The sequence below is a fragment of the Hordeum vulgare genome, chromosome 3H, assembly GCF_904849725.1.
Source record: "Hordeum vulgare subsp. vulgare chromosome 3H, MorexV3_pseudomolecules_assembly, whole genome shotgun sequence".
Classification (NCBI taxonomy): Eukaryota; Viridiplantae; Streptophyta; class Magnoliopsida; order Poales; family Poaceae; genus Hordeum; species Hordeum vulgare.
In genome coordinates this window covers 43,288,177-43,310,898 of record NC_058520.1, presented here as the reverse complement: position 1 = coordinate 43,310,898, position 22,722 = coordinate 43,288,177, and the positions used below count along the sequence as shown (strand labels likewise).

Sequence of the window (22,722 nt, the reverse complement as noted above, 5' to 3'; positions counted from 1 at the left end):
TTCAGCCTTACTCTTTTACTTCGTTGCACTTTTCGCCTTCAGATCTCACTTTGCAATCAATCTTAAAGGGATTGACAACCCCTTTATAGCGTTGGGTGCAAGCTCTTTGTGTTTGCGCAGGTACTATGGACTTGACGAGATTCTCTTACCGGATTGATACCTTGGTTCTCAAACTGAGGGAAATACTTACTACTCCTGTGCTGCATCACCCTTTCCTCTTCAAGGGAAAAACCGACGCAAGCAAGTCTCCGTCAACGTGTCAATTTCTGGCGCTGTTGTTTGAGAAGTAGCAGTAAGTCTCTTTACTCGTTCAGTACCATGTCATCCTGTGACTAACTCCTTAGTTACATTGAGCTCATGATGATGTTCTACCGAGTGGGCCTAGAGATACCTCTCCGTCACACGGAGTGACAAATCCCGATCTCGATTCGTACCAACCCAACAGACACTTTCGGAGATAACCGTAATGCACCTTTATAGTCACCCAGTTACGTTGTGACGTTTGATACACCCAAAGCACTCCTACGGTATCCGGGAGTTGCACAATCTCACGGTCGAAGGAAAAGACACTCGACATTAGAAAAGCTTTAGCATACGAACAACACGATCTGGTGATATGCTTAGGATTGGGTCTTGCCCATCACATCATTCTCCCAATGATGTGATCCCATTATCAATGACATCTAATGTCCATGATCATCTATTGATCAATGAGCTAGCCAACTAGAGGCTTGCTAGGGACACATTGTGATCTATTTATTCACACATGTATTACTGTTTCCTGTTAATACAATTATAGCATGAACAATAGACGATTATCATGAACAAGGAAATATGATAATAACCATTTTATTTTTGCCTCTAGGGCATATTTCCAACACCAAGCCCTCAAGGGTGCGCCGGCCAAGGGATAGGAGGAGTCCTACTCCAATCCTACTCCAATTAGGATTGTAAAGTGGAGTCCTCTGTTCCTTCCCACCTCTCTTTTTTTCTTTTTCTTTGGTTTTCTTTCCTTGGCGCCAAGGCTCTCTTGGGCTGTCCCACCAGCCACTAAGGGCTGGTGCGCCACCCCTAGTTCCATTGGGCTTCCCCCGGGTGGGTTGCCCCCCTCCCGGTGAACTTCCGGAACCCATTCGTCACTCTCGGTACATTCTCGGTAATGCGTGAAAACCTTCCGATGACCAAATGAAGCCATCCTATATATCAATCTTCGTTTCTGGACCATTCCGGAAACCCTCGTGACATCCGTGATCTCATTCGGGACTCCGAACAACATTCGGTAACCACACATATAACTCAACTATACTAAAACATCGCCGAACCTTAAGTGTGCAGACCGTGCGGGTTCGAGAACTATGTAGACATGCCCCGAGGATCTTATCGGTTGAACCTTAGTGTCAAGGATTCATATAATCCCATATGTCATTCCCTTTGTCCTTCGGTATGTTACTTGCCCGAGATTCAATCGTCGGTATCCGCATACCTGTTTCAATCTCGTTAACGGCAAGTCTCTTTACTCGTTTCGTAATACAAGATCCCATGACTTACACTTAGCCACATTGCTTGCAAGGCTTGTGTGTGATGTTGTATTACCGAGTGGGCCCCGAGATACCTCTCCGTCACATGGAGTGACAAATCCCAGTCTTGATCCATACTAACTCAACGGACACCTTCGGAGATACCTGTAGAGCACCTTTATAGTCACCCAGTTACGTTGTGACGTTTGATGCACATAAGGTATTCCTCCGGTGCCAGTGAGTTATATGATCTCATGGTCATAGGAACAAATACTTGACACGCAGAAAAACTATAGCAATAAAACGACACGATCAATATGCTACATTCATAGTTTGGGTCTAGTCCATCACATGATTCTCCTAATGATGTGATCCAGTTATCAAGCAACAACACTTTGCATATAGTCAGAAAACCTTGGCTATCCTTGATCAACTCGCTAGCCAACTAGAGGCTTGATAGGGACATTGTTTTGTCTATGTATCCACACATGTATCTATGTTTTCATTCAATACAATTATAGCATGGATAATAAACGATTATCTTTAAACAGGAAATATAATAATAACTATTTATCATTGCCTCTAGGACATATTTCCAAAAGTGGCCGCGCCCCCTGGCTTATGGGTCCCCTGCAGCTCTCCTAACCCTATTCTTCGGCCTATAAACTCCCAAATATTCCCGTATCGCAAGAAAGAGCCACGAAAACACTTCAGCTACTATGGCTAACGATTAGCAATAAAGTAAAGTAATCACATGGCGTTGCATCTCATACAATAAATTAAGACAACTCCTATGGTTCCTGCCGGTTGTCGTACTCATCGACATGCAAATCATGAATCCTATTACAAGAACATGATCAATCTCATACATCACATATATATCATCGCATCCTTTTGGTCATATCACATCACATAGCATACCCTGCAAAAAACAAGTTAGACGTCCTCTAATTGTTGTTGCAAGTTTTACGTGACTGATTTGGGTTTCTAGCAAGAACGCTTCTTACCTACGTGATAGCCACAACGTTGATATGCCAATGCTATTTACCCTTCATATGGACCCTTTTCATTGAATCCAATTCGACTAAAGTGGGAGAGACAGACACCCGCTAGCCACCTTATGCAACGAGTGCATGTCAGGCGGTGGAACCAGTCTCACGTAAGCGTACGTGTAAAGTTGGTCTGGGCCGCTTCATCCCACAATACCACAAAAAAATATTGGACTAGTAACGGCAAGCAATTGACAAAATCATCGCCCACAACTTTTGTGTTCTACTCATGCATAGAATCAACGCATAGACCTAGCTCGGATGCCACTGTTGGGGAACGTAGTAATAATTCAAAACAATTCTAGGTCACACTAAGATCATCTAGGAGATGACAGCAACGAGCAAGGGGTAGAGCATCTTCATACCTTTGAAGATTGCTAAGCGAAAGCGTTACTATGAACGCAGTTGGTGGAGTCGTACTCGTAGCGATTCATATCACGGAAGATTCGGATCTAAGCGCCGAACAACGGCACCTCCACGTTCAACACACGTGTAGCCCGGTGACGCCTCCTTCGCCTTGATCTAGTAAGGAGAGAGGAGAAGTTGAGGGAGAGCTCCAGCAACACGATGGCATGGTAACAGTGGAGCTGCGTGGTACCCCGGCAGGGATTCGCCAAGCGCTACGGAGGAGAAGGAGGAGGAAGAGCAGGGCTGCGCCAAGGGAGGAAGAAAAATTGTGTGTTGCAGCCCCAAAACCCTTGGGTATATATAGGAGGAGGGGGAGGTCTGTATGGCCACCGTAGGAAACCCTAGGCGGGGCGGCGCACCCTAGATGGGAGGGGCGGCGGCCCAAGAGGGGGCGACGGCCAGGGTGGAGGTGGCTTGCCTCCGAAGTTGGGAGGTGGGCCACCTTTTGCCCTAGGGTTCCCAGCCCAATTGGCCATAAGGCCTTGGCCGGCCAAACCAGCCCACCTAGGTGGCTGGTTCCCACCTTGGCTCGGGCTGTGTGGCCCTCCGGAGCTGGTGGCCCCTCCCGGTGGACCCCCGGAACCCTTCCGATGGTCCCGGTACAATACCGGTGATCCTCGAAACATGTCCGGTGATCAAATCTCCACTTCCTATATATGAATCTTTACCTCCGAACCATTTCGGAGCTCCTCATGATGTCCGAGATCTCATCCGGGACTCCGAACAACCTTCGGTAATCACATACTATTCCCATTACAACTCTAGCGTCATCGAACCTTAAGTGTGTAGACCCTATGGGTTCGGGAACCGTGCAGACATGACCGAGACACCTCTCTGGTCAATAACCAACGGCGGGATCTAGATACCCATGTTGGCTCCCACATGTTCCACCATGATCTCATCGGATGAACCACGATGTCAGAGATTCAATCAATCCCATATGCAATTCCCTTTGTCTACCGGTATGACACTTTCCCGAGACTCAATCGTCGGTATCCCTATACCTTGTTCAATCTCGTTACCGACAAGTCTCTTTACTCGTTTCGTAACACATCATCCCGTGGCTAACTCCTTAGTCACATTGAGCTCATTATGATGATGCATTACCGAGTGGACCCAGAGATACCTCTCCATCACACGGAGCGACAAATCCCAGTCTCGATTCGTACCAACCCAACATACACTTTCGGAGATACCTGTAGTGCACCTTTATAATCATCCAGTTACGTTGTGACGTTTGATACACCCAAAGTATTCCTATGGTGTCCGGGAGTTGCACAATCTCATGGTCTAAGGAAATGATACTTGACATTAGAAAATCTTTAGCACACGAACTACACGATCTTGTGCCATGCTTAGGATTGGGTCTTGTCCATCACATCATTCTCCTAATGATGTGATCCCGTTATCAATGACATCCAATGTCCATGATCAGGAAACCATGACCATCTATTGATCAACGAGCTAGACAACTAGAGGCTTACTAGGGACATGTTGTGGTCTATGTATTCACACATGTATTACGGTTTCCGGTTAATACAATTATAGCATGAATAATAGACAATTATCAAGAACAAGGAAATATAATAATAACCACTTTATTATTGCCTCTAGGACATATTTCCAACAAAGGCATGGTCGGGCATTCTTGGCCCTTGTCACAAGTCCTCGAGGCGGGGCGACGAGCCCACAAATCATGGCTCTACTCGTCACTGAAGTTAAAAAAGTATTAATGGGTTGGGTATTTGATCTGAGTTGGCCGATTGACCTTTTTTGCACTAACCTTCACGTGGGAGAAGTTATGGTTACTCGACGTCGTTGTATCAGCTGAAGCTCTTCGGACGTCAGCAATGCAGCAGCGCGTGCCCAAATGGTCCGAGACGGCATTGATCTTGTATAAGAGGTGCTAGGACCGACCTTGGACGCCCACGCATCGTGCAGGAGTGCAAAGGGTGATGGGCCCATGACCCCTGCGCGCTTAGGATTTAGACAGGCGGGCTGGCCTCTCTGTTGAGCCTAGGTAGGGCGACGACATGTTGACGTCCCGAGGCCGGGCATGACCCAGGAAAGAGTGCCCAACTAGAGGTTATCAAGCGTATTGGGAAATGTGGTGCACCCATGAATTCAACTATTCGAATAGCCGTGTCCACGATAACATGACGACTTGGAGTTGTATGCCGATCTAGTACAACTAGAATTGTGACTTAAAATTGAAATGTTTGGCTCCAAGATTGCTTTCTCGCATGGAGTCGAGGAAGAATCTTTGGGCGTTGCTAATAAAGTTGCTACATTATAATTATGCTAACCTGCACTCTTCTTATGTTGCAAGACACTGAAGTTGCTAGTCTTCGATAGGACTAGGCTTTCTCTCTATTCAGGCATTTATGTAGTCAAATCCAAAGAGATAGCTCCATTCCTTGATAGTAATGCATACTTAGCATAGTTTTGATGTCAGTCTTGCAAGTATTTTGGATGAGTACTCACCGTTGCTTTGCTCCCCTATTCCCCTTGTTACGATTGCTGCGACCAGATGACGGAACCCAGGAGCTAGCTGACTCCGCCGACGACAACTACTACCAGAATGGAGTATACTACTACGTGGAGGCTACTGAGTAGTTAGGAGGCTCTCAGGCAGGAAGCCTTGCCTTTTCGATCCACTGTTATGTTTGTGCTAGCCTTCTTAAGACAAAACTTGTTTACTTATCTATGCACTCAGATATTGTTTGCTTCCGCTGACTCGTTTGTATTCGAGCTTATGTATTCGAGCCTTCGAGGCCCCTGGCTTGTAATATGAAGCGTGTATGACTTTAATTTGTTTCTAGAGTTGTGTTGTGATATCTTCCCATGAGTCCCTAATCTTGGTTGTACGCATTTGCGTGTATGATTAGCGTACGATCAAAATAGGGGTGTCATAAGGTTGTGGAGTTTGGCGAATAAGGTTACTTTAGTTTTTTCTTTGACGGTGCCATGGAGCTATAGATGTTTATATCCTCACACAACTGGTTTTCAGACTGACGAGTTTACGTTTTATGGGGTTGTTGTTGGGTAAGATTTAAAGCGCGTCAGATTTTGCGGGTTGAAACCCGTTCTTGTGTTACCCGCAATCAAAAACCACCAAAACCATGAAACCTATAACATTTGGGCCTCATACAGACCCAGGCTAAGCAAAACCTTATCATTCCACCTCCCTCCCTCCAAAATTTAACTTCTAGTCGCCAATCCGCCACACCCGTGCATATAAACACTAGGCTTAGCCCGACCCCTCCCCCACCCCCCAAAATTGTTGTTTTGTTGAAGTGTTGCTACTATTTTTTTCTTGCTCGCAGGGACAGAATCCCCCGTGGGTATAGAAAACCTGACGAAGATGGGGATGGGAAAAAATTGTCCATGTGTACTGGGATGGAAACTCGACGAATTTGGATTTTTCTAATGTGGACAGGGACGAATAAGCAAAACTCAGCGGATTTCGTCCATGTTTCCATCTTGATAGGTGACAGTCGCATCGGGGCGTCTCCATATCCGCCGACTTATGAGTTGCGTACTAGATCATGATTGGCGTGCGTTGTTACACCTGCCCATTATTACAATAGAATGACCTAATTTTCATCTATATATACAACAAATATGAGAGTTAAATTTGCATGAAAAACATATATGACAGCTCATGTTGCATTGGAAAAAAATGAGGTGAGAACATATAGAAGGAGCATTTGGCCATTATCAGCCTTGGAATGGCACCCACTCATGTTGAGTAAAATATGATAGGTTAAGAATAAAAGAAAAAAATAAAGCAATTTGAATTACAATGCCTTGACATAAATGACCGGGTGAATTTGTTTTACATCTTTGGACATTTTCAAAAAGTGTTGAAGTAAAAAAGAATCATTAGAAGTACTCCCTCCGTTCTTAAATATAAGTCTTTTAAGCAATTTCATTAAGGGTCTACATACGAAGCAAAATGATTGAATCTATACTCTAAAGTATGTCTATATACATCCGTATGTAGTTCACTAGTGAAATCTCTACAAAGAATTAGAGGGTGCTTGGATTCAAGGGACTAAAACTAGTCTCTTTAAGAGGCTAAAGTTCCAAGCACCCCTGACTAAAGAGAGGCTAAAACTAGTCTTGATGCTAAAATCTTTTAGTCAGGGGTACCATTACTAGAATGTGCATTAGTCCTCTCTCTCTTCATTTAACTTCTCAAGCAAGTTCTGGATTGGAGAGTTTGGAGGATAATAAATGCTAATTAACTTGATTTTAGTTTTTTTAATATTTGGATCCAAGCATGGATGAGGCTAGGAAGTTTTAGTCTCATTACTTTTAGTCATGAGACTAAAACGTATCAAGCACCCTCTTATATTTAGGAACGGATGGAGTACAATGTAATAACTAATTACAATAAATGATATTTATACTGCTTATCAGATAGGCCATTCGGACCTTTGGGCTGGATATAGAGGCTGCGGTCGTACATGGTAATGCTAAAACATGATTTCGAATTAGTACGCTCATGCCGGTTTGATCTTTTGTGTGTCTGGCGACTGTGTATAATCTATCTATCCAGAGACCGGATATATGCTCATGATGTTTTGTATCCCATTGATACGAGTTAATAAAAACGTCCCTTTTCAAAGGAAAAAAATGATTCCCAAGGAGTGACAAGAGGTTCTCAGGACAAAAAAAAATGAGTGACCAGAGGAAAAACAGTAGTTTGTTTTCGTTTAATCAAATCTACCCTCCGGCCTCGAGTCAAAATCCCCCGAATCGGATCTCGAAATAAATAAATAAATAAGAAATCCCCCAAATCCAACCCCACGGTTTCCTCTCCGCCGTCGCGTACCTTTCGTCCTCCGTCCACCTACCCCAATCCGGCCGCTAGAGCTGCCGCCGTGCCCTACCTCTCCGCCGCCCCCTCCCCCACGCGCGTCGCCGCCGTCGCCGTCGCCGTCGCCGTTCCCTGCTCATCCTCGGCGCATCCATGCTGTCTCAGCCCCGTCGCCAATTTCGGCCATTGGCTTCTGAGGTACGAGCTAACCCCACTGACCTCCACTAATCTCGGCACACCATCTAGATCCGCCCCATGGGAGGGGCTATTAGACCCGTATAATTGTACTGGTATTGGTCACACGCTGCAATTGCAATTTTCGTTTGCTAGGACTAGGAGGATTCGATTGAGACTTCGGGTTATATGACAATCCTCAATTTTATCAAACATGATGTGATGATTCATTTGTTTCCCGCTCAAATTTGCTTCTCATACTGATGGTTAAAATGTTTCCTTCATAAGACTATCATGAACCCTGTTTTTTTTTTCCTTTCCTTATTGCAGGTGCGTCAGCCCTAGAAGGGGAGAAAATTTCAGAAGCCAAGAAAGGTCTCGCGAGCAGAGCAGGGGAGGGAAGGCTTACTTTGTGAGTGGACTCAGAGCATTCCACGTGCTTGTAGATGGAGAGGATAACCACCAACCCGTTCTACACTTCTGGGATCCCAGTAACTGTGCCATCACCTCTGCCTTCAGCCGCCATGGATGAAAGCTTTCCCAGGCTGCCAGATGCGCAGAATGTTCTGCTGGAGAGAGAACTGAGAAGAACACCTCTCCCGCCTCATCAAAGTGCTGTTGCTCCTACCGGTGGGCAGTTTCACCCCAGTACTGGGTCTGTCGGCCCCTTGCGTTCGCCCCCGGCTGTAAGGTTCTCTTCAGTTCCGAACCCCGAGCAGTATGCCGGTGCCAATCCTTACATTTCTCAGACGCCAAGCACTGGAAGTTCTTCAGCGATGATTTATGGATCACACCATGAAGGCTTTGAACCTACTTTTAATGGTTTTCCAAGAGATGTTGGACCAACGTGGTGCCCTGATCCAGTTGAGAGCATGCTTGAATTCTCCGATGATGTCCCTGTTGGAAACAATTTGACTGGCATCAGTCCTATTGCAGCTACAGATGAGCTCGCTAAGCAGACTGAATGGTGGACGGATTTTATGAACGATGACTGGAAGGACATTGCTGACAACGTAGGTGGTGCGAAAACTCAACCACAGGTATGCTGGCTGATTCTGCTATTTTGGTGAGTTGACCTGAGATGTAGCATCTGCTCTTCTTTAATGAATGAACTTGGTAGAAACTAGGGTTCTACCGGGTCTTGGCCGGAGGATATAGTGGAAGGAGGGGATCGGGCGTGGTCGCCGGCGCAGGGGCGCCGTCTCGCACGGATGGGGGCAACGACGCGATGGAAGAGGCGGCTAGGGTTAGGGCACCGGCTCCTAGTTGGAGCCGATCAAAATAGATTGATCTTTGCTTAATCTCAAAAGTGCTGATTACATGACTATATATAAGTTCTAAACTGGGCTAAGCCCCTAATATTTTTAAGATAACTGGGCTAGTTTGGCTAACTGGGCCTATGGTCAAAACATTTCTCCCCGCCTGCGCAAACAGCTCGTTCTCGAGCTGGACGTCTAGAAAATGTTGGCGGAACTCCTTGAGCTGCTCCCAAGGTGCCTTCGGAGGGTTGAGCTGGTTCGAAGTACGTCGTGCATCAAGGCCTAGAATGTCGTCGGCGCATTGGAGAGACCGAAAGGCATCACCAAAAACTCGAAGTGGTCGTGATGGGAACCAGAACGCAAATCGAGCGTAGGGAATAAGCGGGCCCCTGGCGGCTCTTCCTGGAGCTCCTGCACGACCGATATAGGAAAATTGACCCTCGTCGTCTTGGCAGTGAGAGCACGGTAATCGAGGCAGAAACGCCACGAGCCCTCGGGCTTGTGAACAAGGAGCACCGGTAAAAGGTCGCCGTGCCGCTTTAGGAGATGAGCCAACAGGGGTGGCTTGGAGTCTGCTATGGCGGTCGACAACTGAGAGGGAACTGCTGGAGAAGCGCCACCCTCGCCCTTCCACTGCACCATGCGCCCTTGACGCCAGAAAGTCATGGTCAGTGCGTCGAAGTCCCAAAGGATGGGTCCGAGCCTCCGCAAGAAGTCGACGCCGAGGATGAAGTCGTAGTCGCCCAAGTCGATGCCGACGCACGTGATGGCGAAGGACTCGTCGCCGATGAGGATGGGAACCTGCTGTGCAATTCCGTGGCAGCGGAGACGGTCACCATTAGCCACGGTAACTCGGAGCTGCTCGCCACCCGTCAGCTGGAGGGCCAGGCGACGCATAGTAGATGCGGGCAGGAAGTTGTGTGTAGAGCCCGTGTCCAGGAGAGCTAAGAGGCGCTCCCCATTAACCGTCACTGGCAACAACATCGTTGTTTCCGCTAGTATGCCGGCAAGGGCATGCAGGGAGACCACGAGAGCGGTGGCTGACGCCGGGGCTGCCGCCTCGGCAAGCTCGGAGGGAGCTGTATCCTCCGCGACATAGTCGTCCACCTCCAGGTAGAAGAGGCGCGGGCAGACGTGGCCTGGTACGTAGGGCTCATCGCAGTTGAAACATAACCCTTGGCGATGACGCTCGTTTTGTTTGGCCGGGGTTAGCCGACGGAACGGTCGAGTTGCTGCTGTGGCGGGCGGCCCTGTTGCCGGCTGGGCAGGCCGGCTGGGTGCAGACATAGCCGGCCGAGGGGGTGGGCGAGGTGCCTGGGCTGCGAACGCCTGCTGCATAGCCACCGTCCGCTGCTCGAACGCGCGGGCATAGTACATGGTCGTCTGGATGTCTTGCGGTCCCCGAAGCTCTACGTCCATGCGGATATGATCTGGCAGACCGCCGACGAAGAGCTCGGCCCGTTGATGGGCCGCCATGCCGGGCGCGTGGCACGCCAGGGCCTGAAAGCGGTCGGCGAAGTCCTGCACCGTGGAGGTGAAGGGGAGTCGGACTAGCTCCGCTAGTCGGCTCCCGCGTATCGGCGGCCCGAAGCGAAGGAGACAGAGCTCGCGAAAGCGCTCCCATGGGGGCATGCCGCCCTCGTCCTGCTCGAGGGCGTAGTACCACATCTGCGCGACTCCTCGGAGGTGATATGAGGCGAGCCAGGTGCGGTCCGACGCGAGCGTGTGTTGCCCCCGAAAGAACTGCTCACACTGATTAAGCCAGTTGAGGGGGTCCTCGGTGCCGTCGAAGGTGGCGAAGTCGAGCTTGGCGAAGCGCGGCGATGTCTGAGTATGACCATTGTGGCCGTACGGGTCGGCGGTGTGGAGCACCGCCGGGGTGGGGGACGTGCGGGGCCCCCCGTGAAACTGCCTGTCGGCGGCGGAGGACCCGCCGTACTGCAGGGTGGGCGCCGGCTGGTCGGATGCCATCGTATAGACCGGCGGCGAAGACGACCCGGCTAACCAGGCCGGAAGTGGTGACGGCGACGGCGGGAACCGGACCTGTTGATCGGGACTCCCACCGGCGCGGTGGTAGCCGACCCAGATTGAATGGGCGGAGGCGCCGGCAGCTGCAGCGGCTGCTGCAGGGGTGGAACGGACGCGGCGGCAGTCGCGAGGGTCGGCGACGGCCACTGCGGCCAGTGCGGGGTGTAGGCGGGGGGCGGCTGCAGCTGGTGCTGCAGCGGCCCAGCGAGCGCTGTGGAGGCCGGCGCCCACGGCGGTTGCCATGGCAGGAGCAGCGGCCCGGTGGCCGCGGCGGGTGGTGCTGCCGGCGGCGGCCCGTAGGGCCCGGCCAAGTAGAGGCAGATGCCCTGGACCGCGGTGGCGAGATTGCGGAGTGCTCCGGTGACTTCCTCCGGAGTGAAGACGGTGGGAACCGGCGCGGCGGAGGTGACCGTCACCGGCAGAGAAGAGGTGCCGACCATGGTGGCCGGCGGGGCGGTGGTGGCGAGCGGTGGTGGAAGGCTTGGGTTGGGCGGTGGCGAAGACATGATCGCACCTAAGCTACTTGTTACCAAACTGGTAGAAACTAGGGTTCTACCGGGTCTTGGCCGGAGGATGTAGGGGAAGGAGGGGATCGGGCGTGGTCGCCGGCGCAGGGGCGCCGTCTTGCACGATGGGGGCAGCGGCGCGATGGAAGAGGCGGCTAGGGTTAGGGCACCGGCTCCTAGTTGGAGCCGATCAAAATAGATCGATCTTTGCTTAATCTCACAAGTGCTGATTACATGACTATATATAAGTTCCCTAGGCTATAATAAACTGGGCTAAGCCCCTAATATTATTAAGATAACTGGGCCAGTTTGGCTAACTGGGCCTATGGTCATAACAGAACTATGCAAGTATGCAACGACATTAAAATCAATAAGATGTCAAGCTCGAATAAAGCTTGAGATTAGTTTAGAGCATGCTATTTGTGTGAACTGAACTGATGAATAAATATGGACAACTTCCATGCCTTGATTAGGCTAGGTTGTTATCGTGGCATTCTTTGAAATGATAATATACATTTGAAATTTATACAAGTCAAACCTTGTTAAACCCAGTGTGATCCCAAATTTTGTTCAGTTGAAACTAGGCATAGGCTTAGCGCATTGTGGGCACAGCCAGACTCCAGTTGAGCTTGAATTCAAGCTTATCTTTGGCTGGGTTTTATGTTTTCTTGGTATCCCTAACTACAGCATTCTGTATAGCTTAGCAAATTTCTTCAGTGTTACTTCTCTAGATATTGTAAACATGATATTAAGTGTTGACACATGCTTTCACACAGGCTGGACCGCCTGTGCAACCATCGATTTCAGTTCACCAATCAGCCAGCCAGCAAGTTGGTACAACTTCAGTTCACCAATCAGCCCCCCAGCAAATAGTTACAACTCAATCTGTAGAATCATCTGTAGTTGCTGCACCCTCACCCTCTGCCAGCTCCAACACCTCGAAGACACGCATGAGGTGGACTCCTGAACTTCATGAGCGTTTTGTGGACGCTGTCAATCTGCTTGGTGGCAGTGAAAGTATGTATTGTTTGAAGAGATTTTTTTTCTACTTTGTCGAACATACGCATTTTGACATATATTTGAGATTATTGCAGAAGCTACTCCAAAAGGAGTGCTGAAGTTAATGAAGGCAGATAATTTGACCATTTATCATGTAAAAAGTCATCTTCAGGTCTGTCCGTTGGCTGCTAATGCTATTGCTGGTTATTGTTGGGACAAGCCAGAATTATCGATTTGAGTTGACTTAATTTTTCTTTTACAGAAGTACAGAACTGCCCGATATAGACCAGAATTATCTGAAGGTATGTCTTTTTTCATTTCCATATGCTCTATTTTCGCTATATTCCCTGCATCGGTCTCTTCAAATACTCTACCATGTTCATCAATTTGAGATTTTCAGGTTCATCAGAAAGGTTGGAGGCCTCAAAAGAGGATTTGCCATCTATAGACCTTAAAGGGTAAGTTTGCAACCTGCGCAATCAACTTATATTGATGATACTAACTAATGTCACGTGCAACGAGAAAGCTGAATAGTTTCCCGCGTTTTCTTTTACACAAATTTCTGAACTGGAAAGTCGTATTCCATCATACTGGCAGCAAAACTGACCCAGTGATTCAGGATAATGAAAAAGGTGTTGCTTGCAAGAAAAAAGAGCAAACAGTTTGCAGTAACATAGATGTCATTTGGTTGATCATTACTACATGCTATTCATGCTCTCATATTGCTTCTTGGATGATCGTGTTCTAGCTGTGGTTTCTTCCTGTGACATGTATTTGGCCTTTAAACTTTGTCTTCCAATTGCTATCTTTTTTAACTGTATACCTTCTTGCTGAATTTTGACTGTAAATATGGAACGACTTACTGTTTTTGCCAAGCTGATTGATGTCTTTCCACAAATTATTTAGTTGTTCCTACTGGATTTTGAACATTAGTGCTTATGTCCCTGCAGGAATTTTGATCTCACCGAAGCATTACGTCTCCAGTTAGAACTTCAAAAGCGGCTCCATGAACAACTTGAGGTATGTACCAAATAGCTCTATCATGATTCAGGTATCTTCCGCTGAGGGTAGGTTTGAAATCCCATTGCATATGTTTTTTTGGGACTTCGATATTTGACATGCTTTCAATTAGTTACACGTTGGAATAGGATAAGCAAGCAACAATATAGTACCACACTCTGTTCGAATTACTTGTCATTTCATCTTTATGTGCATGGAAGTAGGAGTGAGTTTATGTCTCATTCCTGCTCGGCTGTTTCAGTTCCAATTTTGTTGATGATAAGAAAAGCAATGCCATCATCCAAAAAAGATAACAGCAGGATTAGCTAAAGTAATAAAATAGACTTTAAAAACTTAACAGATTCTTTGACTACATATATGTTCTAACATATTGTAACGGCAACCAAAATAATGTCTGGTCTAATTAGAAGTAAATAATTTATTTTGGGGGGCAAAAGCATGGTAAATATTTTACCAAAGTTAAATTCGTTGGGTGATGAATCTTTGGAGTTTGGGCATACTCGTATCTTGCCATTTGACGGGGCCAGCAAAAATTGGAATCGAGCCTGACACAAAAAGAAGAGATTTATAAATGGATATCCTCTTAGCCCAGTCTCTCTGCTTGGAGTCATGCATGCATATCCAGCCTCTCTACCAACTGTGTTGTCAACACCAACGCCTCCACCAGCCTGTGCCGGTTCCAGCATTGGAGTAGCTCGGTGCCTGTGCTGCAGCTTACTCCGGAATTTGCGCTACTGTGATATCCACCTCCTGCCTCCTGTGGCCATGGCCATCTGCACCAATCTCCAATAAGTAGCCTCCAGAACCTCTTGGTGAGAGTTGTTGTCACCTCCGTGCTCTGTCTCCATCTTACCGACGCTACCGCCTTAAGGAACGCACTGCTGTCACCGTTGGCAAATCAAGCGATGGTGGTGGCTAATCGGGTGGCTTTGGAGTCTGAGGGGACGAGGATTTATAAGAAGAGATGCAAGGATGGGACGGAACAGTGGTGAGTCGCGTGAGGGATTTCCTATTTTTTGTGTTGGTTTGGATCCCACAAAGAGGTGGTGCATAGTGAGAGTCTAAGCACGACTACACCAGATGCCATTAAGCACTAAGTAGTTTATATGTTACTGGACAAACCATGAAAACTTTTGTGTTTGCTGTCACTGTTTCGATCACATTATGCAATAGGTGGAATAACAGGCTGTTTAACTAGCGAAACATACGTGTTAGAGGCTTAGAGCTTACCCAAATGACTTTGTTTAATTCATTCACACCAGCAAGAATGGTTAATGCCTTAATGTGCCAGCTACTTTAAATCAGGTTTCTCCATTGAGTGTTTCATACATGTTTTGCTGTGCCTATTTATCATTTTCGTCATGGATTTCCATCTTTTCTAAATATTCTTAGGGGTCTCATTTTCGAATATATCAGCGAGCTTCCAGTGTGATTGAATTTTGTTCAACATCCTTTTGGTAAACAGTGCAACAAACGTTAGCTTTGTGGGTAGTCTCCTCATCTAGGCACTTAGATAGCTTCCTACTGAACGCAAGGCACTAGAGTGTGAAAACCATAGATAGGTCAGTTTTAGTACATGCACACATTTTAATACAAACAACAAAATGCTGAGCTCAATTCTTGGTTCTTTTAGAACCCAAATCATGCGACTCATTAGTGGCTAGGACGTGGTAGTGTTTGGATCACGAGAAGAGAAGTCAGGCCAGTGAATTTTGCCACTCAGTCACATGTACAGAGTGGATTAGAGCATGTTGTTTTGGTTTGTGTGCACTGATGGACAGAGTGGACAGAGTATGAAGTATGGACTATATACGGAGCAAAATGGGTGAATCTACACTTTAAAATATGTCTATATACATCCGTATGTAGTTCAATAATAGAATCTCTAAAAGGTCTTATATTTAGGAACGGAGGGAGTACAAGGTAGTGCTGTTTTTTTTGCAACCTGTCTGCTTTGATTGTGTTGTACCTATGTTCTCTGAGATTCTGACCAGGTCAGTCCCATGCTTGCATAGAGTAGTATTGAGCTGTGAACATGATTTCGTTCTGTCGTGAGAGCACTTCCTGGAAATCCCATTGGGGACTGGAATTTGCATAACCAACCAGAATTCTATTTAATCTTTAGTTATTCGTAGAAAACTAAATACAGTTCATTTTTACATCTTGGGTTGGTAAACGTCTGACTACCACTTGGGTTGGTAAACGTCTGATTACCACTTGTGAATTTAAGCCATTTAACAGCGCACCAGTTCGCTAGGAATCAGGCAGGAACATGGGAATACGGTTTATAACTTTAACCTTACTTTGGTTCCATCGTTGCCTACACCGCAGGTGCAAAGAAGTCTGCAGCTGAGAATCGAGGAGCAAGGGAAGTGCCTTCAGATTATGATCGAGCAGCAATGCAATCCTGCTGCAGACAAGGCGCTGGATGCTTCAACGTCGGCAGAAGGATCAAAGTTACCTTCTGACCCCCCAGAATCTTCTACCGTGAAGGATGTTCCAAATAACAGTCAAAATGGAACAACCGAGCGAGCAGGTATAAACGTCAACTGAAGACTTGCATTTTTGCTATGCCGATCACTATTATGACGAGTTCTTCTGGATCATTGATTTTCGACTCTCTTACAGAATCAGGTGATAAGGAATGAAGATCTAACCATGCTCTCCTGAAGATGTGAACCCCACTAGCCATGAATTTGACTTCAATTTGACTGCTTGCTGTGAAACTAGAATCAAGTTGTCTTTTATCTGTGGGAGAAAGGGGTGAGCATTTCTTTGAACTAGGTTTAGCTGTACAGTACCCACAGTCACGGAAGCGATGATTCCGTGTCACGTGGATGATCTAGTTTTTTTCCAGAAGGCAGCGCAAGCAAATTCGCACTGATGTACTGTTTTGAGGGGGTTTGACTTCTCCGCTTTCACCGTTTCTAGAAACTCAATAGCATCTTAGGCATTTGATTATGCACTAATCCAAGTATTTGTTATATTCGCTGCCACCTCTAGTGTTCGGAGCATGTTTTATGGTACCAAACACGGCCAGGATGTATTTACCTTTGTTTCTCACTTCGTATTCAAGTGAATACGTGAACAAAGTAGTGTTGGGTTATGAATGATCCCTGATCAATAGTTTTCGGTTGCAAAATTTATGATTTTGGATCAAACCATTTCTTAACCCATGCGAACAAACACTTATCTTTTTTCCTTCATCAAAAGATAAAAAAGTTTCTCCTCTGGTCATTCTTATGCTACACGTCTAAAGAGGAAGAAGTGTGTTCTTTACACCCAATAATGATTGTATGAGTAGTGTAGCTTTCATCCATAATCTCTAATAAAGCCATCAAGAACATATGATCTGATTATTGATATGTTGCATCTTTTGTCTCTCAAAGTGGCCCTGTCCATTCCAAAGCTGTATCGAATCAGGTGGCTCCTACATGGCAGGCCACATCACAACCATGTGCCTGCCACTGCATCGGTCTCCTAAAAACATCAGAAAAAATGTTCAAAAGAGAACCCTAACAAAAAGGTAATCAGGAATGTTTCAAAAATCCAATAAAATTTTGAATGCATGTTTTTTTTTTTAGAATTCAGAGGTTCTAAAGCCTGATCTTTCTATACTTATCATTGGAAGCCATTTTTGAAGACACAAAACGACCCGGAATGGTGAAAACTGCAGAAGCGTAAATATTTTGGGGGCCGACGTTGTTGCTTCAGTGTTTTTCGCCCCAAAAGAAGTTTAGTGTTATGGTTTCTCCCCCAAAGAAGTCGGCACCTCCCTCCTCAGCATCAGCCACAGATTTATTCATTATTTATCATCAATTGTAACAGGTGCAAACACACATTGTTTTCATAGAGAATTAGAGAATCGCATGGTTTTCCATTCTACTTGTGGGTTATTTGTGGTTTAAAGGTGAGAGAAAAGAAACTAGCAGTAACTCTCACATTTTCCTCTGGAAAGGGAGACCCTACTTAACCAAGAGTCGATGCTGAACCCAGCCTTAAGCTGTCCGTGCAAAGAAAACTTAAGACGCAGTTTATTGTATACTACGATGTTTCTAGGATTGGTTGACACTTGCATGAAAATTCTCAAGATTCGGCGGCCGGCTCTAGCTTTGTGCGCTGTACCTGCACCTGCACGGCAGCACTACTCCACTGCTTCTTAGCACAGTTGTGTTTAATCAAGCGGCGGCAAGTACCAAAGGAGAAGAGAGGAAGTAAGTTGGATTTGGATGCAGGCAGGCAGGCGGCAGCAATGGTTAAGTCAGACCATCAGTCTTCTGGCCCCCATCGGCCGGTTGTAGCCTTGTGGTTGATGATCGGCCTGGAGCTACAGTGTGCGGTGTGCCCCTAGTGTGTTTACTGCATCTGCCACCCATCCTGACGCCCAGAGGAAACACTGCTGCTGCTGCTGCTGCTGCTGCATGTCAATGCCACCTTCAAACGGAAACAAGTTTCAAAAACTTACCCACACAGCAGAGGCGCAGCTAAAGGCGTTTTTTTTACATTAGTATAGTTTGAAAAACGTTGTTACATTATGGGACGGAGAAAATAGCAGGATGAAGTTCTCTGTATATGTATCCTAAAAGAAAATAAAAGGTTATCTGCGTGTCAACGAGTACACACAAACAGGAAAAAGATGGTTTTGGTGGCGAGTTTTCTCCGCAGTCTCATGACCCAAGGACGTATCAGGCTTTTACCACTACACAAGTAGTAGTACAGTACTGCATTTCGTAAGATTGTTGTTGACTACACTACACATGTATGTCATCTTGCTCGTCCATACTTGCCATTGCTCAGCAAAAAACTTTTGCCTCCAGTCCAGGCGGCATGTCTGAACCGGCAGCAGACGCACTCATTGATTGACTGAACCTGAACCTGAACCTGAACCTGAACCAGAACGGCGTGGTTGGTCCTCAAACCCGCGGCGTCGTCATCGACCGAGCACAATCAATGCGCTCTCAGTGTGTGGGGATCCAACCACAAGTAAATTTTGCCGTCCATCCAGATCCAGTCAGCACGATCGTGGCAACAGCCGATAGGCAGGGCCAGCGTGGCAGCAGTGTCCAAAGGGCCGCCACTTTGCACTCCCAAGCAAGATGATACCCCCCAGCATTTCAAAAACTTTGCCATGAGCAAAGTGACATTATGCATGGTGTCCTGAGCATTTCTTTTCTCTCTGACGACCAACTGTTCTTCTGTCTTCCTCCTTTCAGTGCTGGTAAACACACACACACACACACAAAAAGATTTTTTGGGCGTATGATTAGGTTAATGAAGAGCTACTAATACTAGCATACGATGCGTAGATCACTAGGGCCTTTGTTTTCTGGGCCAGCAATGTTCTTTGACCTACATTATGCAGCACCAGCATCAGCTGTCTGTCCTCCAGGACAACCATATCCTTCGTCCGAGGAGGTCAAACGAGGTTAACCGTGTCAGTCAGTTTATGGAATCTATCCTGTGGGCATTTATGGCCCAACAACAACTAGTTTAGTAGTGCTGCCTTAGCAGTTAACAAATGTCATCTGCAGGGCATCGATTGTTTCTTTCTCAAAACCATGATAGGTGCATACTTGCTGCAGTGTTCTTGGTCTTGGTTCCTTGACCTGATGGAGTATGCTGCAGTGTTCTTGGTCTTGATGGTTTCTCTGAACACAGGGATTTTCTATTTTGCCACGCTTGCCATGAGCTGTTCTTGGTCCAGGGCCATGCTTTTTCTATGGGTAAACGGGAATAGTCTAGGTCAGTGCAAGTGTTCTTGGCCTTGGTGTGATGATTCGACATCTTAACCATTGTTTAAGCAAGGCCCAAAACTGGATGCTGTACGTTTGCCATGCTTACTTACCATGAGCTGTTCAAGTAGGACCATATGTTTTCTATGGGCACTGCCAATATTATCATAAGTGTACTTTAAACCATGATTTGCCTACTTATTCAGCAAAGTTTTCCTGTGAGCAAACAGGAGTATGGCAGCATAGAGCACTGACTTGACTTGAGCTTGTTTGGGGCAACATTGTAGCAGAAACAACGATGAGAGAAGACAAGAACATTGGTGGTTTGGTAACCTTGTTCACAGCCTGAAAGAACAAAATCCACACAATTTTTTGATCTCAGTCAAAGAACTATCTTACAAAGACACTGCCAATGACAATGAGGACTGCCCTGAGACGGGGCAACCAATCCGACAACAAGATGTTGAACATGAGACACCAGCAACACACACGCACACACTCAAGAATGCAGCACCAAGACACTGAAAACACCCTAGAGAGAGCTAGAAAATTGGCTCTTCATCTCATCATGGAGTCCCATGAACGCCGCACGATCTACGCCTTGGCGGCCTTCAAGTCGGCGCCGGGGGCTTTCCTGTCATCTAACTGCTTCGACGCCCCCGTCCTCTGCGCGCCGCAGGGCTTTCGCTTCGCCTTGATGGACTCCGTCAAGCTCATGTAGTTCGGCCTTGACCTGACGCCGCCGCTGCCATCGGTCTTCTCTGGCGTGAGCAAGGTGGAGAACGACAATGGCGTCGACGCGAAGCACGATGACGACGACGCCGAGCTCTCGTCGTTGTGCAGATCGGTGCTCAGGGACGAGATGGACTGCGCTTTGAACCGATGCGGGTGCGTCGCGCCTGGCGGCTTGGCGCTGATCCTCTTGCTCACGTTGTTCTTTCTCACCTTGACTGAATTCGGTTCGGAGAAGTCTGCGAGCACGCCGAAGGCGTCCTCGCAGTCCTTGGAGGAGGGCACCAGGTCCGGCGAGCTGGTGGTGGTCTGGTTGTGCTCCTCCATCAGCCGGTTCTCCCATGGCCTCGCCGCCATCCACCTCTCCAGCCAGCTCCAGCTGCCGTTGTTCTTGTCGCAGTGCTGGTGCTTGAGCAGGAGCCCCGACTGGTTGGACCGGCCATTGCTGCCCTTCGGTTGCTGCAGAACAGAAACAATGTCAGCTCATTCAGATGAGTAGTGGTGCTCTAGAATTCTTGCAGAGAATTGATTCATGTACATTGCATTTCGCTACGCCTTGATAGACGTATGCGATGGCCCGCTCGCGCTTGATTGCTCCTTCCTGCCGCTTCTGCAGCTTCACCCTCACTTCCTCCAGAGTTCCCTGGCTGTCACACCATCCCTCCTGAAAGTTCAAATTTTGTCCAGACAAAACAGTCAAACACTCGAATAAGCAAAGATGGCTGAAGATCCTACATTTGCAAGATACGTGGAGGAGGACACAGGACAGAGAGGTAACCTCGGCTTCCCGGAGGATGTCGAGCTTGGTGCGGCGAGCCTGGATGAGCTTCTGCACGGCCTGGCCCTCGGTGGACATGCGCACGCGGCGCGCCCGGATGCGCGCCTGCACGCGGACCAGCGCCTGCATGCACCGGAGCGTCACCGCCGCCTGCTTCCGCACCTGCCGGCCGCGCACGATGGCCTGCAGCCGCACCAGCCCCTTGAGCGCCCGCAGCGCCCGCCGCGCCTGCAGAAACACAAACACTCAGCGTGCAATCCAGAGCGCGCGCAGTCGCCGTGCAGATGCAGCCCGAGAAGAGTGGTTGGTACCAGGAAGCCGCGGAAGGCCGTCTGGATGCGGATGGCGGCCCACTCCTGCCGGACGGCCATGAAGTCCTTGGCGGGCGCGCGGGCGACGGTGGCGAGGGCGGCGGTGAACATGTCGGCGGCGGCGGCGGCCAGCGAGGAGGCGTCGTCGGAGGCCTCGGACGCCGCGGACCGTTGGCTGCCGCCTCTGGAGCCGCGCCACAGGGAGCCGTGGTCGCCGGAGGAGGTCCTCCACAGCCTCCACTTCCGGCCCTTGCCTCCAACTCCAAGCACGGACGGAACTAGCAGCTTGCTCTGTAGGAGAAGCAGAGGAATGAGGGGATGTCGGGCATTGTTACCGCAAGAGATTTGAAGCTCGGCATGAACACTCAGATGAGATTAACCCAAGGAGATTGAAAAACAAGAAGCCTATTTTGAGCCAATCATAACCCTGCTTCGGCGGGTCGTGGTAGGAATACTTGTGAAGGGAAGCAGCAAGAAAGTACAATCAAGTCAAGGGGGGATGAAAAGCACTGTTGGTATTTGCATCTTGATGACGACACATGTGCGCAACAATGAAAAGAGACATCGCGTGGGCATTAGGGAGCAGTGGATTTTTGCCGGCAATGGGGTTAGGGAAACCAATCTTGGTGTCATCTTAATTTCTCCTGCTTCATCTATTTCGGGAAAAACACGAGCTCTAGATGCAGCTAAACCAACAAAAATCAAGTGCGAAACGGAATGTTTCTGCACATCCAATCAAAGAATCGATGGAGAGAGCAAGAAGCGCAGCGGCCATGCCGCGAGTCTGCGGGTGGCCTCACCTTGATGCAATCCTCCCTGTCGGGCTTCTTGAGCCCTATGAGCGACTTGACCCACTTCCCGGACCCTCCCATCTCCCGCTCCTCCACGCCAAGAACAGCACCAGAGCGGCGGCCGCCGGAGAGAAGGAAGGAGAGAGTCTCGAGGAAAGAAACGGCAAGAAGGAGGAGGAGAGCGAAGGAGGCGGGGCGGAGCAGACAGGTGTGTGCGACTGCGTGCGCGTGCGCTTCCGAGAGAGCCCGGTGTGGGGGGCTTTGCAGTGGCAGTGGAGTGGCAGTGGCAGAGAGGAGGAGAGCGTTGGCTTGACGTTGGGGGAATGGCCGGGTGGGATTTGAAATTCGAAATGGAGGGAAGGGAACTGCCCGAAGCACACGCATGCAATGCTGCCAATGCATGCAGCAAAAGCCAGCCAAAGCGAGCTCGTCGTCGCGGCCACGACCGCCGCTTTGTTTAATCACCCATCACTCGCTAATCACCCAAACAAATACATACCAGCACTGCTACTGCTACTGGACAAAAAGGAGAAGCGAAGAAGAATGCAAAAATAGGATACTGTACTAGCAATGCGGTTGGGGAGCACAAGAAG

General features: G+C 48.1%; 2 protein-coding genes across 2 annotated transcripts; one reads left to right on the top strand and one right to left on the bottom strand.

Annotated features, from left to right (window-relative positions):
• The first annotated feature begins 7,762 nt into the window (after nucleotides 1-7,762).
• On the top strand, nucleotides 7,763-16,895 carry LOC123442891 (protein PHOSPHATE STARVATION RESPONSE 2-like). Its single transcript, XM_045119068.1, has 9 exons — nucleotides 7,763-7,997; nucleotides 8,304-9,013; nucleotides 12,543-12,783; nucleotides 12,861-12,937; nucleotides 13,028-13,067; nucleotides 13,166-13,223; nucleotides 13,716-13,785; nucleotides 16,117-16,321; nucleotides 16,414-16,895. Exons 2-9 carry the CDS (start codon nucleotides 8,420-8,422, stop codon nucleotides 16,431-16,433), a joined length of 1,305 nt encoding a protein of 434 aa, XP_044975003.1. The 5' UTR covers nucleotides 7,763-7,997; nucleotides 8,304-8,419; the 3' UTR covers nucleotides 16,434-16,895.
• Nucleotides 16,896-19,863: 2,968 nt separating this feature from the next.
• On the bottom strand, nucleotides 19,864-22,468 carry LOC123439479 (protein IQ-DOMAIN 6-like). Its single transcript, XM_045116191.1, has 5 exons — nucleotides 22,139-22,468; nucleotides 21,339-21,629; nucleotides 21,028-21,255; nucleotides 20,788-20,913; nucleotides 19,864-20,708 (listed from the first exon to the last, which is right to left on the bottom strand). The coding sequence occupies exons 1-5, from the start codon at nucleotides 22,208-22,210 to the stop codon at nucleotides 20,112-20,114; spliced, it is 1,314 nt and encodes a 437-aa protein (XP_044972126.1). The 5' UTR covers nucleotides 22,211-22,468; the 3' UTR covers nucleotides 19,864-20,111.
• Nucleotides 22,469-22,722: the final 254 nt, after the last annotated feature.